This window comes from Tiliqua scincoides, chromosome 5 (genome assembly GCF_035046505.1).
Source record: "Tiliqua scincoides isolate rTilSci1 chromosome 5, rTilSci1.hap2, whole genome shotgun sequence".
In the NCBI taxonomy this organism is placed as follows: domain Eukaryota; kingdom Metazoa; phylum Chordata; class Lepidosauria; order Squamata; family Scincidae; genus Tiliqua; species Tiliqua scincoides.
The window spans coordinates 115,990,997-116,015,573 of record NC_089825.1 but is presented as its reverse complement, the minus strand read 5'-3'; the positions used below and the strand labels follow the sequence as shown (position 1 = coordinate 116,015,573).

Genomic DNA, 24,577 nt, shown 5'->3' with positions numbered 1-24,577 from the left:
GTTTTCTGGCTACATTAAAATGCATCTACGCCACAAACAAGAGGCATTGGGCTACCCATCATGGTGCACGGATGAGGAGAAGAAGAAAAAATATATCTTTGATTATCATAAAAAAGAGGATCAAATTACACCCCAAAAAGATTGAGGTGAACCCCGCAAAGCGTCAGATAGCAAAGTTGTTTTTAAATTCTTTATGTGGAAAACTTGCTCAGTGTTCTAACTTGCTGAACAGCAGCATTGTGAGGGACCCTACTCAGCTTCTGGAGTACGCCTTCTCACCTGCCTACGAAATTTCAGGGTTTGAAATTCTTGACGAGGAGGCTGTCCCTGTATCCTGGAGACACTCTAAAGAACGGCTCAACAAATGTACTAATGTGAGAACAAATGTACTAATAGGTGCTTTTACAACCGCATGCACACAGTTAGAGCTTTACAACTTGCTAGACAAGTTACAGGACAGTTGCTTGTACCACAACACAGATTCTATGATCTTTGTACATCGTGAGGGGGACTGGCATCCCCCCCTTAGGAGACTACTTAGGGGATCTGACAAACGGGATTCCCCCAAATGAATGCATCACAGAGTTTGTGTCAGCTGGTCCTAAGACCTATGGCATGAGACTGTCCTCCATGAGGTCTTACATGCTGGTGAAGGGCATTACGCTCCACGCTCAGAATTCTGTAAAGGTCCATTTTGATAGTCTGAAATAACTGGTTCTGGACTATGGAACGGGGTCTAAAGAAATTGTTCTGCAGCAGATGGGCATTCTGAGAAATAAAAAAAGAGTCGTATTGAAACAGGCTGTCTGAAGGAGACACTAAGGGTCGTATATGATAAGAGGGTGTTATGCATGCTGGCAGCCTTTGTACAATGAGCTCCTTCAAAAGTACCCCCACATACATTTTATGGAGGGGCTCCCTGTGACATTTAATGATGAGAAATTATTACCCCCAAATAAAGTGAATCTTGTTATCCTTGATGATCTCATGGCCAATGCTTCTTCCCGCACTGAGATCACCGATGTTTTTACCAAGTATGTGCATCATCGTAATTTAAGTTTTTTTTTTCATCACACAGAACATTTTCTTCCAGGGAAAATCCAATTGCACCATTACCTTAAACGCAAAATACATGGTGCTCTTCAAAAACCCCAGGGACAAACTACAGATAGTTACTCTGGTGCATCAGATGTACCCTGGAAACGTTCAGTTCTTTCTAGAGAGTTTTCAGGATGCGACCGCAGAACCTTAAGGGTATCTGCTAGTAGACTTAAATGCTTCCATGCCTGGGTCTTACAGATTGAGGACGGGGCTTTTCCCACCAGACTGGCCGGTTGTCTACACTAAGAAAAAAAAATAAACTTGGAGCCCTTTACAAAAGCAAGTGAGTTAAGCCCAAAGCCCATTAATTGTAAACGCGTCCTCCTCAAAGCAACATGTCTAACTGGGTGAGAAGAAATCTACCCCTTTTGCAAATGCTTATCAAGGCCCTGCCGCGACAGAGAAGATCCATTCTGTGCACGGCTCCTCATGACGGCTATCTCAGAAATTGCACTCAACACAGATTTCTCAACTGAGAAAAAACGCTCACTCATCAGAAATCTGAGTAATAAATGGGTATCAATAAGAAAAAAGAAGCAGCTGGTAAATCAGTCTGGAGGGTTTCTAGCGCCCTTGTTAAGTATTGCTCTTCCCTATATGTGGTTATCTTCTGGCAGGTACAAAGCTAACCAGTGCTCTCCCGGTCGATCGTGAGGGTCTGTGTTGACCACCAGCCCCTTGGGTCTCTGTAGCTGGTTGGCATTAGGAAGTTGGTCACAAGGAAACACTCCCTTGAATACCCTGCGAGTGACGGGGTCAGCAGTCAGCAACCACATTAACTGCAGAGTGTCTACGTCACAAATAATCAAACAGAACATTCCTCTGGTTATTTATTTCGATTATATTGTCAAAAACCCCATAAACGATCATGTTAACGGTCTGCGGGAGGGGTTTGGTGAACCGAACTTCTGCCCTAAGTTTCCCTGTGCTGATCAAGGAATAATGGTTACCGCATTCCTGGTCGGGGGACAGGTGAAAGGCGAAGAGCATGTAGCTCCTTGCAAAGTCTTCTCTGTTGACTATCAGCCCTCTGTCTTTCATGTGCTTACCAGAGGCATGCACCAGGCTCATGTACTCCCTCACACAGCTTCGTTCTTGAAAGTCACATTGAAACGGTTTTGCTGGGAATTGGTAGCCCGACAGGTAAATAGCCAAAAAACTAATGTCATAATGCTTAAAGTTAAACGGTTTATTGCTGAAGGTCCCACTAAAAGTATTGTTGTCCACCAGGCCGATTACGACCATCTTTGGAAGTTGGCCCAGAAACAGGTTCTCCTGGTTACTGATGCAACTACCCGCAGGGGGACTAAACACTTTCATACTGACACGGTCCACGGGGTACTTGGAGGTGGTTGCAAGCAAAGCTTTGGCGTGCCCCAGCCATACCCCCGGGGCGACTCTCACTTTCTTTACAAACAGTGATGCCGCCAAAATATTCAACTTGTAGTGTAAGTTGGCATCGTCAGTCATCAAGCAGAATCTGTCTTTGCTCCAGGTGAGTTTAATTTTCACATCCATGCCGTTTAACAGTAGTTTTTCTTGAAAAAAGAGGTCAACGTGGAGATGACCCAGGAGTTCTATTTTTCTGCTTTCAGCAGTCAGACCCACTCTTTTAATAAACCCCTGGTTGGGCCCGTCCAAGTCTGCTGAGTCATGTTCACCAGGAGTGTATTTCTAAAACAGCCCTGCAGAGAACTGTCTGGATAACGTGTCTTTGCAGTAGTTTAACACAGACTCGATGAAAGCCCTATAGGGGTAGCAGTTGTTACTCTGACTGATGAGTCTGTCTCCAAGGGTCACGTCCAACTGACTAAAAATGGCAGCGATCGGGTAGTTCACCAACACCACTTCGGCCTGCCTATTGATGTTGCTGCAATCTTCTTTACAATTTTGCACCTCAGGTATAGTAAAGTGTTGTTTAAATCCATATAATCCTCCCCATTTCCAGCGATGAAAAACTCCAGCGATGAAGACTCCGTCACCGCCGTCAACGGGGGCTGCTCCACATAAACGCTTCCTGCGATACTGGTCTGCATAGGGGCTATTTGGAACAGGTCTAGTTCAGATTATGTACACTCTTCTGAGCACCCATGAATAAAGGCCATGATTGTTTTAAAATATGTCTCTAGAGAGGGCTCTCTTTCTACACCTCGGTCTCCCAGCTTTTCTCTTCTGCGCCATCCTGTGACTTTTAGCCCTACTTTTAAAGGGCCGGGGCAGGCATTATAAAAATTGATAGTTATACCTAAGCATTGCCCGTCTATGGTCTCCATTTTTTTTTTTTTTTTTACACTCAGGCCCGGTTCTTAAATACATAGCTGCTGCCGGGCATGCCCGGACATATTCCTGAAAGCCAATTCCTATTGGTTCATTCCTCCCCCCCCCGCCATGCACCCACTCCTCCCCCTCAAAAATGCAAACATTGTGGGTCTTCCATTTCTTTTTTTTTTTTTTTAATCAGACATTACTTTGTAAGGCATAAAGCTTTCTTACATTTCCTTCACTTGTCTCAAACACTTAGTCAGCAGTGGCCTCTTGCAAGAAACTTTTGATACTTTTTTTTGAAACCACTGGTTGTACATACTCAAAGTAAGTGTAATCCACCTCACTCATCATTGTGTCAAGCCACTCCAGGGGATCAGGAAAGGCATTCATGCTAAAGAACAGGCTTAAAATATAATCAATGGTTGTGGCGGTCACATGCAAAAACCGTAAACTGTAAGCTATATTAATCACAGTGTTCAGAATTGCCTGCAGGTAGATTCTTTTACACACAACTTGGAAGAAACCTATTCTATCAAAATTATTCCAATCTCTGCAATCGTGGGCTTCCTTATCCTTGGATTTAATTTTACAACCAATGCAGCAGTCAAGTAGGCACCCTATAGCAGTGCTTAAGAATCACATACATCGTAGCTCTGATTAGTGATTTCATAGCTCCTGAGCGGCAATTTGGGCTGAAATGCTCGATGGGGGTCTTCTGAAGGCTAAAATATCACGGAAACTTGTACAGCCTTCTTGATTTCCTAGAAATTGCTGCTCAAACTTCTGGGTCTTTGGAGAACAAGAACATTCTTTCTCCTCTGGGAATTCCTTTAAAAAAACATAAAAACAAACTTAATTTATAAGGAGATTTTTAAGGTTACCTGTAGTGATATATCTTCTTATATAAACCTTTGTATGTGTTTTAACTCTAGTAATGTATATTAATCTCTGAAACTGGTTTTCAGGCCTACAATTATGGCTACAGACTTTGGTTCTCTGTTACGCAGATAAGAAGGAATGTGTTTTTCAGCTCTAAACTGTGGCTGACAGCCAGGGACTTTTGTAAGGAAACATCCAAGATCATGTCAACTTGTACTAGGGTACTTTGACCTGAGTTTTGATGAATTTTGGAAGTTTGGAAAGTCCCGAGAAGCCAAAATGCGTCATGGTTGTTATGGACAGTTTGTTTTCTACTGTTATAAAAGTGATTACAAAGGGGAGGTACAGGGGGGGTATGGTCTTGTCCGTGACCAGTCTGTTCGAGCCTGTTAGAAAATAAACCATCTGAAGGAGAGCAACTCTTGATTTTTCATTTCGGCTTCTAATTGGAAACAAAGGAATCAAATTTCTATGTATCAGTTGGCACCCCAGATGGGACAACGCAGTGACAGATGGCTTGGTGGGTGCCTCGCCTCTTGCTGGGTGCGCTTTGCGCGCACCTTCCCTTTTTTTTGGGAGGAGAAGCGTGCCTAGAGGAGGCTGGGGCTACTCTGCTGGGACGGTTGTCGTGCAGTGACCTGCCCCTGGCTTGGGACGAACAGACTATCTGATTTGGCTCCAAATTGCAAGATTCAGCATATGGAAGGGTGAGATGGTTGTGTCTTTTTGTTGTTGGTTATGCTTTATGTTCTGTGTACTGTCCTGTGTCTTATGTGATGTGTGATGTGTCTATGTTGTCTTGTGGCTGTCTTTTGGTTGATTTATGTGCTTATTTCTTGTGCTTAGGTCTAAATGGTTCTGTCTGTGTGCTTGCGTTGATCTGATTAGTTGGCTGGATTAGCTGACTTAACTAGCTGGTCGTAAGATCTTTGTTAGCTAGGGTGTTTAACAGGCTGTGAAGAAGGGAAATCACAGAGTCTATTTCAAGGGATTCTGGTAGAGTGCTGGCACTCTGGAATAGCCTGGCCAGGCAGGGAAAGTTTAGGTTTCCCAGCTATAAAAATGAATGTTCCCGTGTGTTGATTTTCTGGACTTTGTCCTGGGTTTCAACTGAAATGCTGTAGAATCTCCAGCCTGAGTTTGCAAAAATAGGGAGTGGTTCAGCAAAGCTGAATAGTGTTAAGAATCTGAGCATTTAGCCAGTGCTTGACGCTCTTCCTGGTCTGCTTGTGCAGCAGAGTTTAAACTAGGGCTGCTTCGTGTTTTGTGTGCATCCTGTCAGCTAAATCTGATTTTAATCTGTGTGGTGTGTATGAGACTGAATGAGACAGAGAGACTGTGTGAATGAATGAAGCTGAGTAAAAGGGGATTGTTCAATCCTATGTTTTGGGCTTCTTACTTGTTGATAAATCAGCTTGTCTTAAAATGGGCCAGACACCTAGTTGTGACTCTGATGCTCCTCTTTCCCTGATTTTGAGGGATTGAGATAGCATCCCAGGAACAGTGGGGCTGTCTAAAAAACGCATGGTCACCCTATGCACGGTTGTCTGGCCAAGTTTTACCTCTTCATTGCCAGAATCTGATCAGTGGCCAAGCTGTGGAACGTTCTCTGAGGGAAGGATGAGTGCTTTACGGGGAATTTTGCTTGATCAGAGGCCTGGTCAGGTGGATTATTTATTTGTATGGTATAATTTTAAACCTTCTGATGGCCAGCGAGCCATCCAGGCAATGTGTGTAGGGAAAAATAGATGTGGGGTATCTTCAACCAGTCCACCCCCCTATAAAGTTGATCCCACTTCCCAAGAGGATGATCAATATAACCCAGCCCTGTATCCATTCCATTTGTTGACTCCTAGGGGACAAGCTGGAGCTGCTCCAGTGCCTCAGGTAGTTGCAACTGGAACTGGAGGAATGGAAGGGCAACCTCTAACCACATTGAGGGCTACAGTTTCTCCGGATCAATTGGCTAGTCCTGTCTTACATAGCCAGGGTAGGGAACAAGTTTTCCCTGGATCACCTGATTTTTCCTGGGGAACTGAGTCTAGTAATATTTGTCAGGCTTTGAACCTAGAGGTCCCTTCTGTGACCCATAGTAGGCAAAGCTATGATCCTACTGTACTCGAGACAAGTCCAATTACTGATCATGATTTGTCTGTGGCTAGATCAGTCAATAAAATGGCAAAGATCTATGCTAGAGCACAAATTGAAGGTAAAGTGCCTTCAGGTGTGGAGTGTTCTTTCTCTCCAACACATACAACCAATAGGCTTGACAGATTTCGGCCGCAGACATCCACACCGGGGAACTCTATGGCTCCGTTGAGAGCCTATCCAGTTCCTACGGCTGAGGGTCATGAAATGGTATTCACCCATACACCTTTCACTACCTCTGACTTGATGAATTGGCAGCAGACAATACCACGTCTACGAGATAATCCAGATGTGGTGTATCAGAAGTTTAAAACCATTTTTGCTACTCATTCCCCAGTCTGGGCGGATGTTATGCAAGTAATGGACCATCTTTTAACGGAGGATGAGAGGCAAAGGGTTAAACTAAAAGCCATAGAATATATAAGGAGAAAGCCTGCTTCTCCTACTTGGATTTTGTTGGATTGGCCGCAGTACAATCCTGAATGGGATGCAAACGTTCCAAATGGAAAGTTGGCTTTGTCTAATTTTGTGGAAGCTGTTTTGGAAGGAATTAAAGCAGCAGGAGAAGTTACTCCAAATTGGAGTAAGATTACTGCCTGTGTGCAACGTTTTGATGAGCATCCTTCTGATTTTTGTACACGATTGACCTGTGAGTTTAGGAAGCATGGAGCTTTAGATCCGGAATCAGAGCAAGGGCAGGAGGTATTAAAAACTGTGTATATGGCTCAGTGTTCAGAAGATATTGCACGTCGCTTTAGGGAACATCCTGATGGCATGCAAGGGAAAAATCTTCCTGAGATTGTAAGCATTGCCACCAGAGTGTTCAATGCAAGGGGGGATCTGAAGGACAAGCAAAAAAATAGGGAAAAACAGGCTGAAATGAAAGAACAGGTCTCTCTTCTTGCTGCTATGGTTGCAGCTTCCAGAGAAGGGGCACGAAATTTTCAAAGTAGGAGATTTCAAGATGGTCCTTTTCAGAACAGAGGGGGAACTGGGAGAGGTTGTGGAAGGGGAAGATCAATGAATCAAGATCAAGGAGGAGTTAATATGGGAGGTAGCATGACTCCGAAAGGGGGTAATCAAATCATTTGCCACAGATGTGGGGGTTCAGGACATATCCGAAGAAATTGTCCTTTGAGGTTCCGGGAAGGTCTCAGAAAACTCAGCCAAGGGGCTGCTGATGGGCAATTTATGGACTTTACTGACTGAAGTTGCGCGCCGCTCCCCTGGAGTCCAGAAGTGTATGAGGCCGGATATTTGCAGTTTAAGTGTGATCCAAGATTCCCCACTATTCCGTTGAAAGTGGGAGAACAAGTTTTTAACTTGTTGCTTGATACAGGGGCTTCTCATACAGCTTTACCAGGGGGGGCGGCTCCAAGAGGACAAATGGAGAGGGAAGTTTTGGGAGTCACAGGGAAACCAGAGAGACACTTTATGAGTACTGAGTGCTCAGCTTCTCTGGGTCCCTTGAGTTTTGAGCATTCTTTTCTATTGATGACCAAGAGGGGGGAAGGTGACCTTTCTGCTCTTTTGGGACGTGACCTGCTTGTGAAACTGCGGGCTCAAATATTCTGTGACCCTGAGGGTATAACTGTTAAATTTCCTTTGCATCAAATGCATCTCCTGGCTGGGTTGGAGGCTAAGGAGAGTGCAGCATTGCCTGAAAGATTACGAAATGAAGTGAACCCTATAGTGTGGGGAGACAAACATACAGTGGGGTTAGTGAAATCAGCAGCACCTATTTCTCCAGTTGTGAAAGAGGGGAAGCCTCCACCAAGGCAAAGGCAATATCCATTGAAACCTGAAGCAATTGAAGGTCTTGCACCTCTCATAGATGCATTGCTAAAACAAGGGGTTTTGGTTCCTTGTGAATCTCCTTGTAATACACCTATACTTGCAGTGAAGAAAAAACAGGTGGGATCAGACGGAAAACCTCTCTATCGGATGGTGCAAGATCTGAGGTTAATTAATGATTATGTGATACCATCTTTTCCAGTTGTGCCCAATCCAAGTACAATACTGGCTCAGGTACCTTCTGATGCCCAGTATTACACTCTGGTAGACCTCGCTAACGCGTATTTCAGTGTACGAGTCGATGAAAGAAAACAATATTTGTTTGCTTTTACATGGGGTCAACCAGGTGTGCACAGGTGTGTACCTAACTTACCTGGGCATGCACAGGTGAGCATACCTGGGCAATTAACCTGGGCTAGAATGCCTATGGGCTATGTGGAGGCTCCGGGGGTATTTTCACGGGTGTTAGCAAATGATTTGAATGATATCCAGCTCCCTAGGGGTTCTACTCTTCTTCACTTTGTTGATGATATTTTGCTTGCCTCAAAAACACGTGAGAATAATGAGGAAGACTCTATTTACCTGTTGAATCAATTAGCCATGAAGCGGCACAAGGTAAATCCTTCAAAATTGCAATGGGCAAAGCAGGAAGTGAGGTTCTTAGGATATACTTTGGGACCAGGAGTACGCCGGTTAGATCCTGATTGTATCAAAGTAATCCAGAACTATATCTTCCCAAGAACCAAAAGAGAAATGCGTGGGTTTTTGGGGGTGATTGGATTCTGTCGCCAATGGATAATATCAGCAGGGGAATTATTAAAGCCTTTAATTGAACTGACATGTGAAGAAGCTGAGGAACCCTTGAAACCCAATGCAGAGCAACTAAGAGCATTTCAAGAATTGAAGTCAGCACTTAGCAAGGCTCCTGCATTGGGTATTCCGTCCTATGAAAAAGGTTTTGATCTTTTTGTCCATGAACATAAGGGAGTGGCCTCAGGTGTCCTTACACAAGACTTCGGGGAATCACCACGGCCTGTGGTCTATTTGTCTGTACAATTAGATCCAGTGGCACGAGGACTACCTAGTTGCTTGAGAAATGTAGCAGCAGCTGCAGTAATAGTAGAAAAGGCTCAAGACATTGTCCTAGGGCACCCCCTAGTGGTGCATACTCCTCATGCAGTGGCAAGTTTATTGAATTCAAAACATCACAAACATTTGACAAATCAGAGGTTGACCAAATATGAGATAACCTTGTTAATGACACATGGAGTCACTTTGAAAAGGTGTTCTACTCTCAATCCAGCCTCTCTATTGCCAAAAGAGGAGGGGATTGAGCAGCAATATATGCATGACTGTTTGCAAGCAGTCGATTTGTTATCTACTCCATGTACTGATTTAAAAGACATTCCCTTAGAATCTCCAGACCTTGAGATGTTTGTGGATGGGTCTGCATTTTATAAAGAAGGGAAAAGATATGCAGGATATGCGGTTACTACTCAGGATACAGTGTTAATTGCAAAATGTCTTCCACCTGGAGTGAGTGCACAACTTGCTGAGTTACTTGCTTTAATAGCTGCTTGTAAACATGCCACAGGTAAATGGGTTAATATTTTTATGGACTCTCGATACTGTTTTTGTATCTGTCATTTTGCAGGATCCATCTGGCAACAACGAGGATTTATTACATCCTCTGGTAGTCAAGTTGCCCATGGGAAAGAAATTGCTGAGCTACTTGAGGCAATTCAACTGCCTAAGGAGATAGCTATTATGCATTGTAAAGCTCATACTAACCAAACTGATCCTATCTCTTTGGGAAACAAGTTTGCTGATTCTGCTGCAAAGGCAGCTGCAGTGCAGGAAATGCAGGCAGCTCAATTAACTACACTGATAAGTGAGTGGCAGGAAGCTGCTCCAGAGGTAGAGAAGGAAAAATGGAGAAAATGGGGATTGCAACCTGATGACAATGGGATATGGAAATCTGAGCACAGGTTGGTGCTTCCTCGAAGTAAACAGTATGAAGTATTGAAAAGGATTCATGAAAATACTCATGGGGGAGCTGAAAAAATGGCTGACCTTGTGCTTAGACAATTCATATCTCCTGGAATTCATGAGACTGCTAGACGAATAGTAGAAAGCTGTTATTACTGTCAGCAATGTAATCCAAAAGGGAAATCTCAAGTGAAAACACCAGGTGGGTGACCATGGGCTCATAGGCCTATGCAACATATTCAGATTGATTTTACTGAACTGGTACCTTCAGAAGGGAAGAAATATCTGCTTGTAATGGTAGATCAATTAACTGGATGGGTAGAAGCTTTTCCTGTGAAACGAGCTGATGCAGTAACAGTGTGTAAGTTAATTTTAAATGAAATATGCCCTAAATTTGGCCCACCTACCATCTTGGACTCGGATCAAGGGTCACATTTTACTGCTAAAATATGCACCTTATTGACTGAAGCTATAGGTACCAGGTGGGCTTACCATATACCTATTCACCCTGCCTCATCGGGGCAGGTCGAAAAGATGAACTATACTCTGAAAAATGTTCTAACAAAGCTATGTATGGAGCTTAGAATGAAATGCACAAAGGTTTTGCCATTAGCTTTGTACATTATTCGAACCCTGCCTAACAAGAGGACAAGGTTATCACCTTATGAACTCTTATTTGGACATGTTCCTCCTACCCTAATGCCATTAACCTCTATTCCGAAAGACTGGGGTTAGTGGACTAACAGAGGAGACTTGTAAGTATGTGAAAGCTTTGCAACGACATCTGGTGACTTTGCATAGATATGCCGCTCAATCGCAATCATTACCTTTGTGGGAAGCTGTCCATTCTATCTCCCCAGGTGATTTTGTTTGGGTGAAATCCTACAAAAAGGCTTCATTGCGTCCTAAGTGGCAAGGTCCCTTTGAAACCCTATTGGTGAGTCCGACTGCAGTTCGCGTGAAGGAACTTCCTACGTGGATTCACCACACCAGGGTCAAGAGGTGCACAGCAGAAGGGGTCTGCACCGACGAAATGACAAGGAGCACCACAGCTCACTGACCAGCAAGGTGAGCCAGAAGTTGCTGGCAGCGCAGGAGCAACGCAGCCTGACCAACCTGAAAGGCAGGCCAGAAGTTGCTGGCAGCGCAGGAGCAACGCAGCCTGACCGACCTGAAAGGCAGGCCAGAAGTTGAACTTTGAGTGACGGAACTTTCAATAACTTTGATTGCACTTTGAATGACTGAACTTTAAATGACTTGCTATCCTTTTGGGAAGCCTGAAGCACCTGCAACAGAGGAACTTTTCTGGTGTCCATTTCCAGAAGGATGGCCACGAATCGTGGCTTGGACTTTTGCAGCTTGTGCTTGTGTATTGTGGGTTTGGCTTTGCATGTGGCTCCTGGGTTAGGACAAATTGATGATGCTAATGCTTTTATTCGTTTTGCTCACCAGATGAAGAGACATATGCCATCCTTGCAGAATACATCATGCTGGGTTTGTTCTCTTTTACCAGTGTCCAGTGAAAATGGTTTTCCAATGATACCAACCCCTCTAACAGCACAAAATATGACTTGGGCACCTTCTCTAAAGGATCCCACAGGAACCAGCTTTGTGACCTGGGATGATGTGGGAGTTGTTTCTGATAAGTATACCATAGTGATACCAAGGATGGGAGAATGGTGTTTTTTAAGTCAAGGTGCACAACCAGTGGGCACCAGTGTCTGTAAAGGATATTTTAATAGTACACATTTTGGAACGAAGAGGGGGCAAGGAATGACTCTAGAAGATGGATATTCCCAGAGCAGAGCCTATTGGGCATACGCAAAACCTTTAACTTGTGCTTTAATGTTTAAAACCCTCAAATTATTATGAGAGAGGATTTTGTTGGATTGTGTCCCAGCATATCCAGGTGCACCTAAAGAGGACAGTAGAGGTTACCTATGTTACTGCGAGGATAAGGCTGTAGAACAACGCTTCGAGGGATTAGTTGTGTGGTCAGGATGGGCCCTACGAGTTTATACAGTGTCAACTCTTCATAGAGTTAGTCTCCTCTATGGTGTTTATTGGGTATGTGGGGACAAAGCCTATATCATTCTTCCAACTTCATGGGATGGTTCATGCTACTTAGCATGGTTGAATCCTCCAGTTTTGTTCAGGGAACAACTACCACTTGAAAGAGTGCGGAATGTGCAAAGTGCTAAGGAAGATGTGGATAGGACACACCCTCTGACATGGAGAGCACTGAATGATTGGACAGGTACCTGTGCAGCCTTTCCTTGGGCTTGTAGTGGAGCTTTCTGGAGAGTAGGTGAGGGTCTGATTCATGTCCAAGGGATACTTGAACAAATGGCAAACAACACAGCAGGAGCCTTACTTGATTTAGCTTCTGAGCAGAAGCAAATAAGGCAAACGGTGTTACAGCACCGCATTGTTCTTGATCTTTTATTGGCTGCCGAGGGAGGTGTGTGCACGGTAGTGGGGCAGGAGTGCTGTGTTTTCATTCCAGATACGTACAACTCTACATGGGATCGTGCACACCACATTCGCACAGTGGCCAAAGATATGGCAGGCAAACTGGTGGTAGGATTTTGGGCTAATCTATTCAGTTGGTTCCCTGATGTGGGGGGATGGTCGAATAACCTAATAAGAAATTTGGTTGTCTTTATTTGTCTTTTGTTATTGATATATGTTTTGGTAAAATGTACTTGTTGCATGGGTAAGATAATCATGTCTAAAGCTTGCACAACACCTGAACCCAAGAGAGTATATTAGTGCTAGCAGAGGTATTTACAAGAAATGACAGTTAATGGAACGTATAATCACATTTTGCATATATCTATATTGTCATATATCAATGTATTGAAAAGGGAATTTTGTTGGTGGCTCAGATTCACTAGTTCATCTGTGCCAAGAGGAGGCACTGAAGGAGATTTTTAAGGTTACCTGTAGTGATATATCTTCTTATATAAACCTTTGTATGTGTTTTAACTCTAGTAATGTATATTAATCTCTGAAACTGGTTTTCAGGCCTACAATTATGGCTACAGACTTTGGTTCTCTGTTACGCAGATAAGAAGGAATGTGTTTTTCAGCTCTAAACTGTGGCTGACAGCCAGGGACTTTTGTAAGGAAACATCCAAGATCATGTCAACTTGTACTAGGGTACTTTGACCTGAGTTTTGATGAATTTTGGAAGTTTGGAAAGTCCCGAGAAGCCAAAATGCACCATGGTTGTTATGAACAGTTTGTTTTCTACTGTTATAAAAGTGATTACAAAGGGGAGGTACAGGGGGGGTATGGTCTTGTCCGTAACCAGTCTGTTCGAGCCTGTTAGAAAATAAACCATCTGAAGGAGAGCAACTCTTGATTTTTCATTTCGGCTTCTAATTGGAAACAAAGGAATCAAATTTCTATGTATCATAGTTCTGTCTTTCTAGTACATTATTTCAACAATAATATCAAACATGTCTGTAAAAATATTTTACCTGCGCAATCTTGATTACCGCTGCCTCAGAAAATGTGGACACTGTGTGCAAAAGCACAAACCCACAGTCACAGCCGATTGGGGGAAAATGCACAGTCGCTTCATCCCACGCTAGCTTGTAAAGAAGCTCCATAGGTATCGGTCTACGAAATTCGTCACTGACATCGATTTCACAACAGTGGCTTTTCTTCCTTGGTGGAGATCCTGTCAGGGCTATCCATCATGATCATTTGCCGAGCATGGCTTTCACACTCAGAGGGCTTCTGGGGAGTCTCCATCCCAGAAGGCGAAGCGGCTGAGCTTTTCAGAGGGGATGCCAGGGCTGCAACAGGCTGAATGGCTTTCTCCCTCACCCTAAGGCCTGGGACTTAAATACAGGGGCATGCCTGGGTCTGTTCCCATTCCCCTTTTCCTGTTGGGTCTCTTCGGTGATCTAAGAGCTACGAAACCTTCACCTATTTGTCTGCATGGACAGGTGAACTTGTTTGAGGGGTCACATGAACCCCTTTCCAACACTTTATTGGCAGGCTCCTTTTTCCACCAAACCAAATTTCGGGGCGCTACAAATCCCCTCCCTAGTGGTCGGTGGGGATGAACCCACTTGAACCCCCTCAGGGGGTGGGATTTCCAGTAAAGAGGGGTGGGACCTCCGCTATCAAGATAGTGTGAGATGAAGTATGTCTTATTACTACTCAGGATGTGTAGTGGTTTGGATGCTGAACTTAGATCTTGAAGATCCATGTTCAAATCCCTGCTCAGCCATGATGCTTCCATGATTCTTTCATGCTCTTGAGCCAGTTATGTAATCTACCTCAGAGGGTTGCTATGATGATAAAAGGAGGAGAGGAGCTATGCACGCCGCCCTAAGCTCCTTGGAGGCAGGGTGGTATAGAAATGTTAAAGTAATAATAATAATAATAATAATAATAATAATAATAATAATAATAATAATAATAATAATAATAAATGCCAGTTCCATTTCCCCTACACCTGTGGTTCTCAAACTGGGGCATCATAAAGCTGTCAACACAGAAAGGAAAATGACCAGACTGGCTAAACCGACCCCCAAAGGATCGCCATAAGACAAGATGGTTGTGTGCTTTGCAGTGCATGAATCCTGGTCCTTGTTGGGATAGTGATAATCGGGGCATTCAGAACAATCATCAGCATCGGAAATGAAGAGATTTGGACTTAGTTTGCTCCAGCATTCTCCATACACACCTGATTCACTATTCATAACGCCGCAGCATGAGGGCCCTGGGTTCTGTCCCCTTAAGGGGCAAGGAAGGGGAAGGCAGAGATGCCATCTCGAATCACGCCTCTGATCAGGGCGCAAGGGCATACTTCCACTCACCCGCACCTGCAGCAGCCTCCTGGGACTTGGAGGAGCCTGGCACCAGCTTCAGCAAGGCTCTCCACACAGCACAGACCCCTGGTTTTGCAATCGAGAAACAGGAAATGGTCTTGATTGTGTTTTGTAGTGGTCTGCGCTGCATGGAGAGCCTTGCTGAGGCTGATGCCAGGCTCCGCTGACCCCCAGGAGGCTGCTGCAGACAAGGGTGAGTGGAAGTGTGCCTGCACCCCTCCACACCAGCGTGATGCTGGGCATCGCGTCACTGACTTCATCCTACCCGTGCAAGCACTTACAGGCTCTCAAACTCTCACAGAGAGTTTGAGAAATACTGCCCTACACGTATGTGTCATCCTATTCATTTTGATGCAGCATTCTCTTGTTGCTCAATCACATGCAGTCTAACTATTGACCTCTGTCCCATGACTGATTTGGAGAAGACTTGTGTTTGCAGATTGCAAACATGTTTCCTTCAGCAAGGCCTCAGAGGAAAGATAAAGAAGCACAGGTGGAACTGCTCCTTCTGTAATTATCAAAATGACAGTGATTACTTCAGCTCCTTCTTAAACCCCATGGAGGGTCAATGATCACTAGTCAACTATAGGCCAACAGAAAATAGAAATATCCCTCCTACAATGCAGATTTGTTGCTAGGCCCAAAAGATAGGCAAGATTTCATCCTTCTGAACTCCACATCAGAATATGAGGGAATGACCATCAAAGCAGGCATTGACTCATGTATTCTTGGAGTCTCTAGGAAGACCTGGAAGCAAAGATATCTCTGCCTTCAGGAAACCTTTGCATCCGGGATGGTGGCATTAAAGGTCGTGCTGCTCTTGTTGCTGCTGCCCCATGTGAGCTGCAAAACTACTGTGGTGAACTGCAATACTGGAGATCCTCTCTTAGCTCTTCGCAGCTACTTGCAACCTGGTGAGCTGGTCATCGGTGGCATCACCTCTCACATCTTCATGGTGACTGAGCGAGGAAACTTCCATGAACACCCCCATCAGTCAGTCATTGATGAATCACTGTGAGAACAATGTCTTTTTCTGTTCTTCTCTCTGTGTGTCTGTGTGCATGTGTATGTCAAATTGTCAAGTAAGTCAGTTCTACAGATGGTAATTAGCCTTGCTAGGATTTTAACACAGCCAGAAAGCTAGGTCTACCAGCCTGGAAGAGGCAGAATGAGAGCCCAGGTCTACCCGGCAGGTAGATCTGGGCTTCAAATCTGGGCGGGAGCCCAGGACTACTCATCCAGCAAACCTCAGCCACAGAGGACAGAAGTTCATCTGGTCTACCCAACCAGTAAAGCTAGACTCAAAGTCCAGGTGGGAGCCCAGGTCTACCTGCCGGGTTGACCTAGGCTCTGGAGTTGATAGTGCTCATGGTCCTGTTCTCCCCTGCCCCCCCCAAAACACACACACACACACACACACACACACACACACACACACACACAAAACACACTGGATCTGCCCCTGATTCATGGTTTTGTGTCTGATCATAAAAGAGACAAATTAAAGTGAGATGATTTCATTTATAGAAGCAGATGTCTTGGTGAAGAAGAACTCAATTGCAATGATTTTGTTAAGTGCAAAATTTACATGTGATACAAGGTGTGATTCTCATTGTAGTGTAGTAACAAAGAACTACCAGCATATCCTGGCTTTGGTATTTGCTGTAAATGAGATCAATGCAAACCAACAGATCTTGAAAAATGTCACCTTGGGCTTCTGGATCTATGACAATTACCACATTTCTTGGTGGACCTATCAGGCTACAATGGAACTTCTCTCTACACAGGACAGGTTTATCCCCAACTACAGGTGTAGCATCCAGAACAATTCCATAGCAGTCATTGGGACTCTATACCCTGAAACGTCCCTCTATGTGGCAAGCATCCTGTCCATCTACAAAATTCCACAGGTAGGATGTCTGAGTGTAACACGGCAATGCAATGATATGTTCAAGTTTAAATTTATTCCAGGTGTGACTTTGTGATTTGGAAACAGATAAGGACATGTTGAGTATAAACTAGGATGTCACATATTTGTTGAATCCTCCTTGTTCTTAAATATTTACTAAAGACACCAATTGGAAGTGTGGTAACCATGATCATTTAGTAACTGTTTCTTAAACCATTACAAATCATTTAGATAAGTTTTATTTTTCACTCTCCTCCCCACTCATCCACTTCCATTTCTTGTAGTTTACATATGGCTCAACTCAGATGAGAGATAACTCTGAACCCCTTTCCTACTACCAGATGATTTCAAGTGAAGCCTACCTATATCAAGGAATTCTTCAACTACTCCTGCATTTCAAGTGGACCTGGATCGGGGTCCTTGCTGCAAGTGATGATGGGCACCGATTTGTACAGGCTGTACTTGAAATGTATCCTCTGAGTGGAGTCTGTGTTGCCTTTGTAGAAAGAATACAGCAAATTTCTCTTGGTGTGCTTTATGACCGACTGTACCAGATGACGAGAATATATCATATTTCAATGAGCAGCATGGCTAATGCAGTGCTTGTGTATGATGAACATATATTACATTTCCGATTGTTGCTGCATTTACCAGAACTAGAATTTCTGGACACAGAGCCCAAAGGTAAGGTCTGGATTATGACAGCCCAAATGGAGCTGACAGCCCTGCAGCTCCAAAGGAGTTGGGACATACAAGCCCTTCATGGTGCTCTTTCGTTTGCTGTTCACTCAAATGAAGTGTTTGGATTCCAAAATTTCCTTCAAACTAGAAACCATTTCTCCACCACAGAAGATGATTTTTTGAGGGATTTCTGGGAACAGGCTTTTGACTGCACATTTGGTGGTGAGGAAGCTGAGACACTATGCACCGGGAAAGAGAAACTGGAGAGCCTTCCTGGGGCTTTCTTTGAAATGAGCATGACTGGTCATAGCTACAACATCTACAACGCTGTCTATGCTGTGGCCCATGCGCTGAATGCCATGCAATCAAGCAAACCTAAACACCAGGCAACAGCAGTTGGGGCAAAAATGAAATTTCAGGATCACCAACCATGGCAGGTAATAGTTTGATGGGTTATAGATACAGCAGAGGGCAATACCTGTGGGTGGAATCGCATGTCTCAAAGTATTCAGAGATTGTTACTTGAGAGGGTTCATCAGCCGAGCTTTGTCACTGCAGGGGTTGGGAGGGGTGTGGAGGGTGGGTGTGGGGGGAGGCGTTTCAGGATGGCGGAAGGGTGGGCGGCGGGCATTCCAGGGGGCACTTATGCCAGATCCTAATCCTTTCCCAAGTGACCCAACGCAGTCCCAGGTTGCTTGGTTTTGCACCCCCTCTTTAGGTGGTGCAGATCCAAGTAGCCCCACTGGACTGCTGTGGCTCTCCCTGGGGTAAGGGGAAAGCCTTCCCTTGCCTCGACTTGACCCATGAGCAGCCTGAAACTTGCACTGGATACAGTGCAGGCCCACTGGTCTGTGTTTCCGAAAATTGTTTCTTGAGTAGTTTTGAACCTTCATTCTTCTCACAAGTTCAATATACTACATGTTGATCTTTCATGTATATTTTCATTTCTTTAAAGTAATGATATAGTCTGCAACCTAGAAAAATTGAAGATTATTATTGTATACCCCATATCTCTTGGGGTATACTATAAGTGCATTACGGGCATCCACCCCACCTCGTATCCACAAATCTGTAGATTCCATTATCTGCAGCTCTCCATGGGGCCCCCATGCCCATTACTTCCCATGTTCTATAAGCAAGCAGGCTTCCTGCTTCCTGTTAACCTTCTTAGCATGCAGGCCCTGCCTGCTTGTCACATTCTAGCATCTGTAAGAGCAAGAAACATGTGTACTTTGTAATGACGAAATGGAAGGCAAGGGGTATGGGATGGGTGGTTGGAGTGGAGTACAGTAAGAATCAGGTTCCCTCATATTCACAGTTTCTGTATCCACAGGGGAGCCTGGAATGGATTCTCTGTGGGTACAGGAGCACCTGTTCTTTCTTACCACCACAAAAATGCTCACTGCTCTGCTCCTACTAGAAAAAAAGCATACATTTAGAAAATCCCATGGAGCAATCACTCCATACATATACTTTTGAATCTGTCCAAACCCCTGGAGAATAAGAAAGACACTGCTAGCATGAACAATATAGGGTCCAGGACTTTACAGCTGTATGGCCTATTTAATGAAGAATATCTTGGCAGTATTGAATATATTTTGTATACGGAAGAAATCAATTTCTGTTCCTGGTATATCTGGATAAGCGATCCCAAATAGCGGTTTATGAGACTTTTGCATGAGGCCCTGGGCACCTGAGGTTAGTTTGCTAGATCAACCACTAGTTCCACTGTGTAAGGGTAGCTGAATATGTTGTCCATTGACATCTTCAGGGAAACTCTTTGAGCTTTCTTTTCTAATCCAGCTCCACCACTTTCTAAAGAGAGTGTCATTTAACAACAGTGCTGGGGACAAGATTTCATTTAATCAGAATGGGGAACTGGTAGCTGGCTTTGATATTATCAACTGGGTAACTTTCCCAAACCAGTCCTTTCAGAGAGTGAAAGTTGGACAGATGGATCCTCAAGCACCCCCTGACAAAGCACTCACCATTCATGATGATGCCATCATATGGCCCAGCAGTTTTAACCAGGTAGGAGCTGCCCCAGGTGATTGGAAAAAATCTCCCACTGTTGAATGAACACACATTTTTATGCATAATTTGAATTTCAATGGAGAAGCACTTGGTTTTCAATACTCATTGTGTATGTCCTGCTATTTTACTGTTTGGCTAAGAAAAATTTTAACTTGTCTTATTACATATGGTGCCCCTTTATCTGCGGATTTGGGACCTACAGTTTTACCTCCCTGCAGGTCCTGAACCTGCAGATCTCCTCACCTGCTGTCTCCAATCGCTTCCCACCTGAGCTCCAGTTGGCCCACTTGGTCAAACATCAATTGACTAATGTGATGTAAATTCCTCAAATGCATTTTCTACATAATGGTACTCCATTTTTCCATTTACGAACAGGCATTGCCCCTTTCTGTGTGTACTGCCAGCTGCCACCCTGGTTATTTCAGAAGACAACAAGAAGAGAAGCCATTTTGCTGTTACGATTGCATCCCATGCTCAGAAGGGAAGATTTCGAACCAGAAAGGTAAGAGATGTCATGTTGCAGCTCCATTTCCTAGCCTCAGGGAAGATGTCTGAGAGTTTCCACATCAGACTGAGGGCTACAGCATATGGTATGGTTGGAGAGGCCTCTGGCCCAGTTGACCAAACACAACTGGAATTGTGCTTGTGGGGTGGAGGAATGGGGACCCATTTAGGTGTGAGTTTTATTTCTTGGGCTGTGTTGGTGCTTGGAGAAGTCCTGGACATTTGAGCCCGTTCATTTATTCATTCATCTAAGTTCAATCTCTAATGTATTTATTTCAATTTTATATTAATTTTTTTTTCCGGCCCTTGACACTGCCAGATATTTGATACGGCCCTTCTGCCGAAAAGTTTAGAGACACCCATAGTAGAACACTGACAATCTTTTTCTACAGCATTTGCTTTATTGACCTTGAGATTCTGATTGAAAAGTTATCTGTCTACTTGAACATTCAGTGATATTTAAATTAACAGGCTGAGCAGTTAAGGCGCAATCCTACTCGACACTTGAACAGGCAAGCCAAAAGGCTTGTGCTGTATCCACCACAGGATACGGGCCAGAATTGGCTCAGCCAGAGGCAAGGGGAAACTTTTCCCCTTATCCCTGGGTAAGGCACTCTGGTCCCTATGGGTCTCCTCAGGCCTGCACCACCTCCAGAGGTGGAACAAGTCCAAGGAGAGTGGAGCGGCTTGAAGCCCCTCCAACCTCCCCGGGAACAGGGATTTGGATCCAGCATAACTGCCGGCTCCTTGCCCCGCCTCCTGATCCCCACCCGCTTGCCCCTGGGGCCGCACATTGCCCGCCCTCCCCGACCCTGGAATGTCTCCCTCTTGCCTCCTTCCTGCCCATCCCAGAGCCTTGCATCGGCCCAGCTGTGTCAATGCAAGGCTTGTCGCTCAAGCCACCACGGAGGCTGAATTCAGCCTCTGTGTTCCAGAGCACCTCCAGCTTGCTTGTGAGGAAGTGCAAATGTGCTTTTCAACCCTTCTGGGCCCAAGTTCTTCTGGCACATTTTCAACCCTTCTGGGCCCAAGTTCTTCTCTCAATTGCGCCCTTAGTTAGTGTCTAACTTTTTTTAAAAGAGTATTTTAAAGGTTAGTTTGGTGATTGTTTCATTTTTTATTTTTATGATTTCTACATTTTAAAATCATAAACTGCCTTAAGAACATTTATTGAATGACAGAATATACTTGATTTTAAATAAAGACATAATACCAGGAGCTTTCCAGATTGTGACAATGGGCACAAACACTAGAAATTTCTTTGACGTGATCAGCAACTGCACATGCCCGATCATGTCTGATCTTGGAAGCTAAGCAGGCCTGGTTAGTACTTGGATGGGAGACCGCCTGGGAATACCGGGTGCTGTAGGCTTATACCATAGTCTTTCGAGACTGAAGGTTGCCAGCCATCAAGTGATCTGGACACAAGCAATGAGAGGTTAAAAAAAAAATTAAAATGCCACCTTTGATATTATTGATAACCAATACAAAGGGGTGTGTGTTATTTGGTGATTTTTTTTTTCCAGAATTGCCTGATTAAAATAGCAAATTGTGGTGTTATGTGTTTTTATTCCAATGGTGCATTTTAATAAATTATAATTATAAATTACAATTGCTTTAAAAATGTACAAGGTTGGTAGGAGATATAGTGTCAGCAGATGCCATAGCATTACAGTCAGGCCCCCATATCCTCAGAAGTTCCATTCCAGAAATCCCCCCTCCGAATATCCGAATCCATGTATATGGGGAGACACCATATGGGAAGCTATGCTCCCCTCACCTCTGAAGGATCTTCTGATCCCTGCAGAGGCCGTGAGCGCTCACCTGTGAACTCTGCAGTCCTCAGTTCGACTGTTAAATTGAATAAAAAAAAGATACGTCCATTTTTTTTGTATCCGCGAATACAGGGGACCCCTGTATTTCTAACTGGAAAAAGTATTATATTATAATTTCTGCAAAATATCTTAAACATCAAAATACTGTGTTTGGTGATTTTATTCAGATATTTTAACATCAAAAAGGTGGTGTTTTGTGTTTTATTCTTTTCTCACAAAAGCACACAACAACAATAACAACAAAAAGAAACCCCTACCAGTATGTTATCAAGCCCCCTCCTTTCTGTTATCCGTCACGATCATAATTCTCTCATATTATTGGATAATAGACCATTGCTTGAGCAAATTGAGACAAAACCTTTTCACTTTTCAGACTCGGATGACTGTTTCAAGTGCCCACAAGATCACTATCCAAACAAGAACCGGGATTTATGCATTGCCAAGGATATACACTTCCTGTCTTACGGAGAACCTTTGGGAATCAGTTTAGCTATTTTATCTGTTTCCTTTTCCGCATCCACAGCTTTGGTACTTGGAATGTTTGTGAAGCACCACAGCACCCCTATTGTGAAAGCCAACAACCGGAACCTCACCTACATTCTGCTAAACTCCCTCCTACTCTGTTTCCTTACTGCGTTGCTATTCATTGGCCAGCCTCAGAAGGCGACGTGTCTCCTCCGACAAACTGCTTTTGGCATCATCTTCTCGGTGGCTGTTTCTTGTGTGCTAGCAAAAACCTTCACTGTTGTTTTGGCATTCATGGCTACCAAACCAGGAAGCAAGATGCGGAAATGGGTGGGGGCAAGGATGTCCTATTCTGTGGTCCTTTATTGCTCCCTTATCCAAGTTGTCATTTGTGTTCTGTGGCTGGCAACTTCTCCTCCATTCTCAGACACTGACATGTACTCAATGAGTGCGGCAATCATACTAGAATGTAATGAGGGGTCTGTGAGCATGTTTTACTGTGTCCTGGGTTACATGGGCTTCCTAGCGGTGATCAGTTTCACGGTGGCTTTCCTTGCTAGAAAGTTGCCAGACAGTTTCAATGAAGCCAAGTTCATCACATTCAGCATGTTGGTCTTTTGCAGTGTTTGGTTATCCTTTGTACCAACCTACGCGAGCACCAAGGGAAAATTTACAGTAGCTGTGGAGATCTTCTCCATTTTAGCCTCCAGTGAAGGTTTGTTGGGTTGTATCTTCTTCCCCAAATGTTACATTATTGCACTGAAGCCTGAGCTGAACAACAGGGAACAGTTAATTAGGAGAAAATAATAAATATATAATATGATGCTCCTAGAAATATGTCAGTATATTAGTAGTTTCTCTAAGTATACGCAAATATTTTTCTCCTCCTTTTCTGCTTACAGATACAGCCTGAACATTTTTGACTGAATCTTGTTTTAGTATTTTCTAAATAATAATTATAAAAAATGTTCATTTGTATCTGTCCGGGATGACCTAGTTGGGGGCAATCAAGCAAGAGCCATTTAAGCAACCCAAATTACTTGCACTTTCAAGGAATGAAACACAAGCCAACCCTACAATGTATGGACAATCTCAACATTGCAGTATATTTGGAAACACCTGTTTGAAACACTATGGTAGGAATTGCTGCCACACTTGCTCAAGTTTGTGTGTAACCTGAGAGCTGTCCCCAAACCTTGGGCATCGGTTCTTTCCTTTCACCCATAGATGTTTTGATCTTCCAACTGCAGTTTAGATTCACTGTAGCTAGGAATTTCATGAGCAACATACATTTCTCTGGCCCAAATCTACAGAAAGTTACTCAAGCTTCACAGGGTGTCAGTGACTATGACCCCTGCAGAGTCTTGGCAGTTCTAACGTGATCCTTCATTGACTGCTGCAGAAGTTGTGGCCGTTCCAAAGTGTCAGCTCACTGGGGATGGGAACTTGAGTCAATTAATTTGAGTCAGAGTTGCCAAACACGTGTTTGTGTGAATCATGCCTGACCTGAGTCACACATCTCTATGACTCAGGACAATTGGAGTTTGGGGCTACTAACTTGGAAATGAGTCCTCACATGTGCAGTCTCAAGTCTGTCTGTATCACGGTGTGGTTGCTTACTTTCTTTGTGGCTTCCATATTGCACGCAGGACCTCGTGCAGTGATCCAGAAGCTGGCATTGACTGGCGCAAACAGCAGGGTAGGTTTGTTCCAACCTGATGCAGGGAGTGGGGAGAGGGTAAAGGAAGGAGGAAGCTTTCAGGTTTTTATTTGGGGTAGCTGAATTGAGCACGAGGCGGGTGAAGAGGAATGTAGGTCCAGTCGGCTCATGAGGGAGGGAGGCAGGAGCAGCCTCTTGTCCAAGGAATGGCCGATTCATTGGACAAAGGATGGATTGCTTGATCTATTTTCTCTGGATGAGGGAGGGGGGAGAGGGTTGATCAGCCATAGGAAGAAATGGCTTTCAGAAGCCCAGGGAGGGGGAGAAGGAGGCAGGGGGAGTGAGGGGAGACTGTTTCTACAGCGATTGAAAATGGGATGCCTGGCTGATTTCTCTGACATTCCCATGCTGGCTCTCCCACTGTGTGACACATGTATTAGAAAAGATGAGTGACTTGAGTCAT

General features: G+C 44.2%; 1 protein-coding gene across 1 annotated transcript; it reads left to right on the top strand.

Annotated features, from left to right (window-relative positions):
* Window positions 1–15,819: 15,819 nt before the first annotated feature.
* LOC136653335 (vomeronasal type-2 receptor 26-like) lies at window positions 15,820–23,261 on the top strand. Its single transcript, XM_066630246.1, has 6 exons — window positions 15,820–16,040; window positions 16,645–16,936; window positions 17,220–18,053; window positions 19,420–19,647; window positions 20,026–20,161; window positions 22,363–23,261. Exons 1-6 carry the CDS (start codon window positions 15,820–15,822, stop codon window positions 23,259–23,261), a joined length of 2,610 nt encoding a protein of 869 aa, XP_066486343.1.
* Window positions 23,262–24,577: the final 1,316 nt, after the last annotated feature.

Coding starts and splice junctions, on each gene's coding strand:
- LOC136653335 (XM_066630246.1), top strand. CDS start 15,820: ATGGTGGCATTAAAGGTCGTGCTGCTCTTGTTGCTGCTGCCCCATGTG. Junction 16,937..17,219: donor CCATCTACAAAATTCCACAG/GTAGGATGTCTG, acceptor CATTTCTTGTAG/TTTACATATGGCTCAACTCA. Junction 19,648..20,025: donor GGCCCAGCAGTTTTAACCAG/GTAGGAGCTGCC, acceptor ATTTACGAACAG/GCATTGCCCCTTTCTGTGTG.